Source organism: Acyrthosiphon pisum, chromosome A1, assembly GCF_005508785.2.
Source record: "Acyrthosiphon pisum isolate AL4f chromosome A1, pea_aphid_22Mar2018_4r6ur, whole genome shotgun sequence".
Classification (NCBI taxonomy): domain Eukaryota; kingdom Metazoa; phylum Arthropoda; class Insecta; order Hemiptera; family Aphididae; genus Acyrthosiphon; species Acyrthosiphon pisum.
This window is the reverse complement of record NC_042494.1, coordinates 145,803,445-145,814,895: the sequence shown is the minus strand read 5'-3', so window position 1 is coordinate 145,814,895 and position 11,451 is coordinate 145,803,445. Positions and strand designations below refer to the sequence as shown.

General features: G+C 32.3%; 1 protein-coding gene across 10 annotated transcripts in view; it reads right to left on the bottom strand.

Annotated features, from left to right (window-relative positions):
• Nucleotides 1-1,620: 1,620 nt before the first annotated feature.
• Nucleotides 1,621-11,451, bottom strand: part of LOC100162494 (serine/threonine-protein kinase NIM1) — a 53,358-nt gene continuing 43,527 nt past the window's right edge. For 6 of the 10 annotated variants that reach the window (XM_008181252.3, XM_003242022.4, XM_001950190.4 and 3 more), the window contains 7 exons: nucleotides 11,321-11,396; nucleotides 11,014-11,166; nucleotides 9,722-9,833; nucleotides 8,477-8,633; nucleotides 8,264-8,369; nucleotides 6,326-6,565; nucleotides 1,621-3,109 (listed from right to left, as the gene is read on the bottom strand). In XM_008181252.3, coding sequence (XP_008179474.1) covers nucleotides 2,691-3,109; nucleotides 6,326-6,565; nucleotides 8,264-8,369; nucleotides 8,477-8,633; nucleotides 9,722-9,833; nucleotides 11,014-11,166; nucleotides 11,321-11,396 — 1,263 coding nt within the window. In that variant the 3' untranslated portion in view covers nucleotides 1,621-2,690. Of the gene's footprint in view, nucleotides 3,110-6,325; nucleotides 6,566-8,263; nucleotides 8,370-8,476; nucleotides 8,634-9,721; nucleotides 9,848-11,013; nucleotides 11,167-11,320; nucleotides 11,397-11,451 lie in introns of all 10 variants that reach the window. The other 4 variants (XM_029488529.1, XM_029488530.1, XM_029488528.1 and 1 more) reach the window with 1 other exon arrangement.

The window sequence follows — 11,451 nt, the reverse complement described above, 5'->3', positions numbered from 1 at the left end:
AATTTTTGAACTTTAAATGCTAATAAAAAAAAACTGTGACTAAGGATTTTTAATATTTTTCAAATGTCATTGTTACAATATAGTAGGAGCCTTGTATTAAATTTTCAAGTATTTTTACTCAACAAATAAAGTTTTATTGATATTCATAGAAAAAAAAAAACTAATTATATTGGAAACTGAAATTGTCCGTAAACAGCTCAAAACAAATCAAAATATTTTGAAAATTGTATCATGTATAGAAAATGGAAATATAAACAACCAGTGAAAATTTCATGTATCTACAGTCGTTCGTTTTAAAGTTACACCAAAAACCAAAATCAATTTTCTCGAAAACAGATTTTGCGTAAAAATTCCCGTTTTTCCTTAATTCTTCTTTTGTTTTTCACGGCGCATTTGAAAACTATTGGAAAAATTTTACTTTTGACCCCCCAAAGTACCAACTAGATTCACTTTCCTATCAGTAAAGATACTGTTGAAGAAAATCCAAGCACTTTTACTTTCCTAAAAGGTGATGACAGACACAAAAAAAAAATAAAAAAAAAACACACATCATTGTAAAATCAATACATTCATCGTTCCACTCAGAATCTAAAATATTTTAAGTACTAAATAGTACTAAATAGTACTAAGTAGTTGTAAATACTAAATGGACTGAATCCCTATTCCATCAACTATTTCTTAATAGAAATCAGCGCACGAGGACGACGAGGTTCATGACGGAATTATAATATATAGCTGTACGCTTGTACCTATATATATATATTATGATATTCAAAACAAATAAGCAATACTCGACGGCAATTAATTGGGGAAAAATTAAAAAATAGCTGGAAAATTAAATTCAACTATAATGTAATCATGATTCATGACATAATTCAAGTATTAAATTCCACGAAAAAAACCGTTAATTTTTTTGGTCGGGAATAGGTTTAGGTTATAAAACCGGGATTGAAAATATAAGGTAACCGCTTTGATGTTATCATTTAGATATTTACATTGATTACCGATAACCAATAACCGCTTCCGGCATTCCAAAACTAAAAGCGGTTATCGGTTTTCGGTTCTCGAATTTACGGTTTTTTACCGGTTTTCGTTACAAACCGGTTACTGGTTTTAAGCCCTGCTAAAAAGAGTTAATTTGAATAATAGGTATTGTATGTTTTTGATTAATTGTATCAATAACGATACCTATTACCTATACCAATCTATCAGGACAGTATAGAGCAGATATGAATAGGTATATTTACTTTTAAATACTTGAACTCTGCAGTGAGTTGCAACGAATTATGTATAATTTTATATGTGGGGTACTTACCAATATCGTACGAGTATAAGGCACCGTAAATCGACCACAGATAGGAAGTGTACCTGCTACCGTACATAGGTATATTAATAAACGGTTACCGTCTACGGTATACAGGAAAAAATGTAAATAAATAAAATGCACTCCGATGTTTGTTATCAGGTCAATATATTTTTTCAATCGAGGTACCTACATTATAATATAATATATAGTATTATTCAACTTTAACTGGGTAGACACATATAATATATATGGTAAAATGGTCTCGAGTAAATTCGTAATACAATAATAATAATATTATAATGTTGTAGACAAAGTGTCAGTTTTTTGAAGAACTATATTTTAGATACACAAACAATATAACATGTTAAAACTAATAATAACACGATATGTCCAGACATTTTATCGTATAACAATGCCTAAGTTTAATAATATAATATGATAATAATATACACTTAATCGAATTCAATAAAAAAAAAAAAACCGTTGGTAATATTATTTCACCGTCAAATAATAACAAGACGTCGTAGGTATATAGGTACGTGTCGAAAACAGTCTGTATTATTTGTTATAATATCCTAGGTCTGTATAAGTCCGTATAATTTTAAACAAATTAGATCTAGGTACATATACTAGTATAACATTACATACCTAATACAATATATTATTATTATTTACTTAAAAACTATGCGTATGATCTCTTATAGTCGTATACACTTTAGTCTATAATATAACACATCATAATGGTCTAAAACAGTAAAACGTATATAATATAACTTTGACTTGACGATATCATGTACCTATATTATAATATAATGTATTCGTATCAATCTAAAATTATATAGGCAATAATAATTTATATAGTGTGAATATATGGCACGTAGAGTGTGTACAATATTCTACCTTAAATTAATATTATAACAATATTATTATAAATTACTAACGAACGCTGCAATATCGGCACACGTATAGGTACATTATATTATTACAATATGTATAGTTAATAGGTGGTACTGTACCACGACTGGTACAATAATGCGTAACATATTAAATTAAATATTATACTTAATAATCGCACACTGGACTACTCGATAGTATATTGTCTTAAACTCTATATACGGCGTTCTACATAGTAAAAAAATGTATCGTACAATTATAATACGAGTTGCATAATTATATAATAATTATTTTATATATAAGGGTATACGTCATAATATTATTAACATATTATTATACTTTCGACGACCGTGTTCTATTTACACGCGTCGACACGCGGCCGGGGACCGTTATCGAGTAGTGTTAGATGTCGTGGCGGGGGGGGGGGGGGTGTCTCGTGTGCAGTAAAGGCTTGTTGAACTAGGGGCGTCGGCGGTCGTTGTTCCGGTGCTCACGTTATGGCGCACAACCGGGACTTGGTCTTGGTAGGTTTCCGGCCGGAAGCGGTCTGCGGATGCTGCGCGGTCGAGTTCTGGTGCGGCAAGTGATTCTGCTGCCCCATGAGCCTGCGCTGCTGCAACAGCCTGTTGACCACTATCCGGTACGTGGCCACCACGTTGCTCCTCGACCCCCGGGAACCGTGTTCGTCGAGCATCACATCGGTTATGCCAAGGACTTCCAGCGCCCGCCTGGCGTTCGTCTCGGTGTCGGTGAGCTCGGCGCCGGCCGCCGTCGGGTAGGCGCACCACTGACCGTATACCGAGTTGTTGTTGAACCTTATCTGGTACGCGGACGCCTCCCGCAGCCAGTCGGACTTGAGCACCTGATCGATATTGAACCGGTGTTCGGGCGTCGTGTTGAGCATGGACTCTAAGGAATACGAAAAACGTATGGATAAAATATATTATAAATATATCGTTATGCGTTATAAGTAGGATTACAGCGCATTTGCATCTTTTTTTTCAAATGTCTTACACGATGCTCTCGTATGGGCACGTGCCACCAATTCCGTCCTCCACTAGCTACAACACTGTTATACAGGGTTGTTCAGATTTTTTTAACCGTTTCAAACAGCGACGGATTGGCCTACCGAGATTTCGGGAAAGTTTCTCGTATAAAAATATTGTCGATAGGCCAATATACTTGGATTACAAAATTATTTGATAATATTTAACTGTATGTCTATGTTGTTTGTTGTTATATACTCGTGTCACGAATCACGATTTTGGATGTAATTTTTACTGCTCTAAGTAGTATACATAATTTATATTTTATTTTAAATCATAGACATTTCTATAAAATTTGTTTGATATTTTATATATTCTAAACAGAGAGATGAATGCATATTGATATTATATATTATAAAGATGTATTTAAAAGAAAAAAATTGTGTGACTCATCACTTTTTGAGGCAGTAAAAATGATTTGATTTTCTATTTCAGCAGCATCTTTTCTGGTAGGAGAGTGAATGTGGTTTGTAATTTGGTTGATCATAAAAAAAGTCACGTACTCACACGCTAACGTATATTATATTAAATTATAAATAAAAGAATTCCTAGCTAAAAAAAAAGTTTTTATGGAAATTATTTAATTATTATAATATATTGGGTGGGCCTGTCCACGGTAATTTCCCGGGCTGAAATGTTTAGCCAATCCACCACTGGTTACAAAATAGGTATTGGGATTGACGTTTACAAATCAGCAAAATAAAGTAATCCCCTACGGTTTTGTAACATACAATTTTTATAAACATGTATGTAGACCGCGGTCTATTGTGAATTCATCCTGCCCGGAAACTATAACACACCCACACGTCTAATAGTATAAAGTAAGTATATAAGGTTTATGAGTTGTGACGAATATTTGAAAAATAAAAGCACGTTATATTTTATTTTTTGATTTTGATTTTAGGTGAACCGTATTTATATTTCAAAAATATTAAACGGAAACGAATTATTGATGATCGGGTGAAAACATCGGGAGACATCATTATTTAGGTATACACTATACTTTGGTGCCTACGCTGACACGCTGTGAAGTGTATAAATCATTGATAATAAATATTAGTATTTATAATCTATGGTATAATGTATAAAGAGTTACTGAATAATGTTGCTTTTAAACGCCAGCGCATGTATATAATAATCGCAACGACATGACACGCTGTTTTTAGATTTTCCGTGCAGAAAACATTTACATTGCGATTACATAATACTTTTGGATTATCCCCACTCAGCGTCGTGACGCAGTAATCGGGTAACCGATTTATTTATTTTTTGCTCTTGTGTGTGCGTCTACCCGCCTGTGCTATTATAATCATTATGTGAGAAAATATTATCTTCTTAGCGAATTTTTAGAAATTACAAATTTCGTTCTCGTATAATATTACCTACGATATACAGAGACGGTGGGCCGATGTAATTATTAAAATGACGATAGGCTTATTCGCAAACAAAATCCAACTTATATACACACTGCACTCTATATGCATACCTACCTAAACGATAAGTAGGTATAGACGATCGGATTTCTAAACCTAAATACAACACTTACAGTCCTTCCGTGTACACACACACGAGTATTGATTCGCAAAAAAACAATGCATAATGTACATGTGTGTGCTAACATATTATTAAAATACGAGTGGCGAGTGCAGTGTATTATGTAAACACTTATTATACAGAGTGATCAAACGTATACGAAACGTGTTCGCAGTTCGCAGTCTATTTTTTAGAGGGGTAATGGAGTCATCGGTTATGCTGTATTGTATCCCCGCCATAAAACGTCAAGCATTGTGTTTATCGTTTAGTGAATCGCCGTGTAGGTACATTGATAATATTATATATTATAATAAATCATAATATCGTATGTATACACCTACTATATTACCTCCTAGTATACGGCCCTGCGGTCTATGTACCTATTATTAGAAAACGTATTTTTAAAATATTTATGTTTTTTATTCTCGTACTCCGATTAAGAATAGGCGTGTATTAAATATGTATTATTATAGTCAATATAGATATCTGCATTCTGCAGGCCATCTAAACGTAACACCAAAGTATTATCAGCAGACTCTAATGCTGTTGTTTTCGTTATATGGACGTTAGTTGTATTCATTTAATATTGTCCAGGTCAAAGTACTCTATTTACACATATGTTTCTGTGTTTGTGATGAGTTGATGGTTGGAAGTTCATTTGCGCGATGAACCGTCATAATACACGGCTCCTTTTTTAAATCAATATATTGTTAATGGCACGAGTGCTGTTATTGTAATATAAATATAAACCAACTACAAAGTGCAACTATGCTAAATCAGTACGCGTGCACACACGTCACACGTATAATTGACATAATTATATTATATTATTTATATAATATATATAGCATGTACACACATGTAAATATTTTGTGTTGCGTATACATCGGACATAATCATATATTATTATTATTAAATTTATTATCATCACAATTATTGTATAATTGTATGATCCACGTGACACTCAGCCATTATCCTCCGCTAACCGGCAGATTTTGTTGGTCGGGGGGTGTCGTGAGTCACTTCGGTCATACAAATTTCCGTCCGTACCACTGCGTACCAATTCGTACTTTATAGCCAACTTAATAGAAGAATAAAACTATTATAGCCGACTTAATAGAAAAATAAAACTCCAATATTTTTTAAATGAGCTGAAGTGTCGTACGTCAGAAAACCGAATTTCATTTCGTATAATAGGAGCCGATAATAATAATAATAACCTTAATTTTAATTTTTTCCGTGACATTCCTCTACTCGTTCGGGATTTTTGCGAGACAAGACTTTAACGCGAATAAAAACTAAGATTATCTCATTTGAGACCACACTATACAGTATACAACTACACTATGTGTATATCGTCGTTTATACAACCGGCACCAAACAGATAGTTACTATCGATTATAAGTACTTGTGTATCTTGTATTTATAACCGACAATACAACGTGCACGACGTCTTCCGAGCGACGGATCCGTAAATTATCAATATAAATTCTATCACTCAATCGCGGTCCGTTTTTATTTAACAAAATTTGTAGATAGCCGTTACCTATGAGTGACTTTAGCAGCTGGGACATAGACGCCGGCGCTTCCACGTGACCGGCCAGTATTGACTTTCTGAGCCCGGCCATGTTGTCTCCGAGGAAAGGCATCGTGGCGGTGGTCATGAAGAACAGCAACACGCCCAACGACCACACGTCCACGGGACGGCCGACGTAACGCTCGTCCAGGAACAGTTCGGGCGCCGCGTACGGCGGGGACCCGCAGAACGTCTCCAACTTTTCGTTGTCTGTAAAACATGAAAACGGATTTATACCACCTCGCCACAGTAATATTTTATCATCTTAAATAGATAGGTACGCAGTGATCGTTATGACGTATATCTATGGTTATAGTCGGATAACCGCGGGCCGAGTACCTGATCAATATTTGACTATATCAATATATATATAGGTAAACGCATATATAGATCATATTATAGAATAGATAGATGTTCAATTTATTTAAAAAAATCCCCTCAGAAAAAAATCTCGCCTAAACGTTCGGAACGCGTGTTTAGTAGTAACATTATATTATATATATATATATTTTTAATACGCTTAAAGTAACCGTTAAAATAATATTATACTATCGGAACGAATATACAGGTATCTCGGTATAATTTTTTCGTTTTTTCGTCAATACGATTTTTCATCAACTCAAAATGAATCTTTGGCTGTCATATTGATAAAACTTTCTACACCTATACACGTATGTAACTTATGTAAGTATATACTTTAAGTATAAGGTAATCCGAATACAGTGGCAGTGTCATTACAATGAAATACTAAAAATATCAATCGAAACGGTTTATATCTCCGAGTTAATTGCGTGATTAATTTTCTCATTTTCCTCCACGACATAAATAATTACACGCATAAACATTAAACACATAATAGTAATATATAACGTCGGGGCATTTGATATTATTGCTATAATTCCATATTATAATTTATAATATTTTATATTAGCGTTGGGAATAAAACCAATTGTAATACAGTATAATCGCAATCAATATTATTACATCGAAGCAAATTCGTTTGGGAAATTAAAATTGTGCAGCCGTTCGAAGTCAGTGGCTGTATAGACGTAGAATTATATTATATCGATAATTAAGAGTTATATTAATTATTATTATTGTGAAGGTATGACATGTTATAACGACATCGAATATAATGCTCGTGTGGACAACATATCATCGATGATAATACTAGCTTTACGATAATAATTGTAAAATAAATAACAGTATGATTATAATAATATTAAACACGTGTTCACGGATGATATAATGTTATAATTTAATCGATGTATTATGGTTCAATTGGAATTTATAGAACATTAATGCGTTATGTATGACGTCGAAGAATTTCTACAGAATTTACAGTGTATGTTATCGTCTCGAAACCGTTGTTTAAGTTGTACCGTTTTTGAGTTGTATCGATAGAGATAAAAGTGAGAAAAAATTTAAATCGATAGATATAAAGACAAAAAAAAATCATTATGTATTCTAATTTCAAAAATTCGATCATAGGTTTCGGTCGCATCCAATGAATCCAATATTGGCGAATAGCGATCCTATTTCATTTAAGAAATGAGCTTCCATCATATATTATTCATCTCACGGACGACAACAATATGCATAACCGTTCCTATAATATAGTATGTTTATTTTAAATTATTTGTTCATAAAAAAAATTATGGGCCCCACTAAACATGTTACATAAAGTCGAGTCGCGGTAACTATAGGATTTTATTTTTTTCCCTTCAAGTGCTTTTAAGTAATTTGTGTTTGAGGAGCACACCTGCAGTTATACGTATAACTCGAAAAATACATAAGTAATACGAATTAATTTTTATTTCTCCCTCGAGATTCAAGTTATCGAGACTTGAATGTTATTTAACTTGTTCGAAATAATTATATTATAAGTAAATATTTCTGAGTAAGTACTCGAGACTGTGATGCTAAAGCCGAAGTCTCCTAATTTGGCGACGCCTCTGGAGCTCAAGAACACGTTCTCTGCTTTGATGTCTCTGTGAACGATGTTGCGGTCGTGCTGCAGCATGAGGAACATAGACGGATAAAAAATATGAATTAATAAATTATTATAGATACGAACGAACGACGGCGGTAAAAAAAAACCAGTGGAAAAAAATTATTCACCAGGTGTTTGACGGCCAACACGATCTGAGAGAAAATGTTTTTTGCCTCTGATTCGTGCATTCTGCCCTCGGATATCAACCTCTTGAACAGTTCTCCGGCCGCCGCGTGCTCCATTATCAAATAGTATTTCGTGTACGTCTCGATCACTTCGAACAGTCTGAAATGGGGTTTATTTGGTATTATTATAATATTATATTGTATAATGCACATTCAGTGTGGGAGGAGGAGGAGGAAGGAAAAGAAACGTCCTGAAATAATTTATTGATTTCATATAAATTTAGGGCCCTTAATAACCTTAAAATATACATTTAATTATGCCCTAAAAAATCACTAAATATACACTTAAATATGCTCAATCACATAAATATTCTCTCAAAATATGCCTTAAAAACCGAAACATTCGGTAATATTAATTATTAATTATTAATATTAATTTTTGCTGTACAAAATATACATAAATGTTCGTTGTATAAAAATCAAATTAATTTATTCAATTGATCCAAATCGATATTCATATTTTCAGACTTTTATTTTCAGACAGGTTTTTTTAGGCTTGTTTAAAAAAAAAACAAAAATTCCATTTATTAATTTTCTATACATTTTTCTATATTTAATTCAATGAAATATACAAATAAATTACTACCCAAATTAATAGTTGTATTAATGTACAACATCATGTGATTATAATTGATAAAATCATTTCGGTGGTTCATATAATTTCAACTATAAATGGTCCCGCAGACAAGAAAAACACAACCCACACTAATTTCTTTGAATATTCTTTTAGGTATAACAACATTCAATTTTTTTTTACCAAATTCAAAGAAAAATCTAATTCTAATAAAAAAATATATGTAAAATATGCACTTAAAATGAGAATATAACGAAATGTGCACTAGCCCATGAAGAAATGAAATAAAATATAAAGAAAAAAGTGAAATAATATGCTAAATATGCAAAAAAAAAAATTTTTGTAAAATTGATTTTTATATCACTGAGCTATGTTTAGAATGAATATTAATGGACATGCAAACTCCAGCTATAAGTCCCTAGCCCTTATACGTTATAATATACCTATTAGATTTTGTATATAAATCGGGAGGAGAGAAATGAAAATAGAAAGAAACAAAATACAATATGAATGAATATAGCACATTATAATAATATGACACACACAAAGTGTTATGAAAACTTGTGATATATGTGTATTATATATTTATATATAGATGTGGTGGCCAGTTTTACCGAATAACGTTTTGATGATGTATCGATTCCATGACGGATATCTCCCGGGACAGCATTTTCTTCGCTTTCGCCGTCAATTTGGTCTTGTCTAATATTTTGATTGCAACTCGTTCTGAAAGTATAAAACTATAATATAACAATAAAACGAAATTCGTATTATATACATTTGCCGGCTGTATAAATGTGGTGCGGCGTACCTACCTACGAAATAAAAAGTAACACATTTTCTTATTGTTCATTTTTTAATTTTTTTCGACTCTACGCCGTTCTGTTCTATAGATAATGAAGAGTCGTAATAAACGATTTCTCAGTAAGCATTTTCAGGAAAACGTTTAGAATATAAGTGCGTAAAATATTAATAATTATTATATACAAATGATTTCGGTTATTTGTTAAAGTATTACAATATAAAATGTTTCTTTATTACTACTTTTGATTTTTGCATTTTGTTTTCATTCTATGAATCTATTATATTATGATTTATTTGTGTATGCATACTATTGGGCACGTTTTTTTTTAATACAGACTGACAATCAATATTAAACGATTGCATAACAGTATAAAAATATTTAGTATTTATTTTTTTATGACTCTAATAAATGTTAGTAAATATATTAAATAATATTATAATTATATTCATAATCTTCGAAGGAAATTAATGGGTTGATATTATCTAACTAATTATTAGTTATTTAATTTTTTTTCCGTAGCACAATTACATCTTAACTTCGTCCTTATAATTATTTTATATTATTAATATTCCGTCAATAATACAAAATAAACAATATATGTATAATATTTAAAAGGAGTATTAAGCTCAAGTCGTAGATGTAGGTATCACTAAAGTATTACTTGGTAGTAGGTATATTTCAAAATTAGCGCGGTATAACATGATATATAAAAATATAGTACCTAATATTATATTATAAAATATATAATGATATGTTTTGCAGTTTTATACTTAGAGCTAATTAAAAAAAAAAAAAAAAGGGTAGTTAAAAACCGATGACCTAAACGTGGTACTGAAAAACAAATGCATTCAAACGTTGCAAAATGCAATTCGCAAATTTCTCATTGGACATAATATTATAACTACATTATCTCTAAAAGCACACTATATTGGTAATAAGTCTGTGGACTACCTAGGTATACCTACGTAGAATAATAAAAACAAGTCGTATCAATATACTTATGTTGTATTTTTGAAAATATCGATTCTAGTGTCATTTATAAATATCGTCAAAGTGTTTCATTTGATCCGTTTAATCAGTCAAGGTCGCGGCCCTAGGTACCTTTGGTCAACTCGTGGTATCCAGTTTTCACTTGCGAAAAATTCCCTTTGCCCAACTCTCCGCTTAGCTTGTACAGGCCGATCCTCTTTCCTACGGCCGTGTCGGTCTGCCATTTCCGGTCGTTGTCCAAGTTGTCGATCGCCTTTCGGTAAGCTAAAATCGGTACAACGAAAACTTTGAACGAAACGCCGTTTGTGTATAATATATAGAGTTCTACGTATATGATGTGTAGCTATGGCATTTATATATTATTATATTAAAGTACCTATTATTGGTATACGGCATATTTGTGCGACGGTGGACTTACCTGTTAACTTTGTTGGAGACGCCTTCTCCTCGGAAGACTCGCACAAGGTCATCGTCGTAACGTCATCGCGTGTTCTCTGAAACAAACCAAAACACTCAATAATAACATAATATTATATGTAATACACTAAT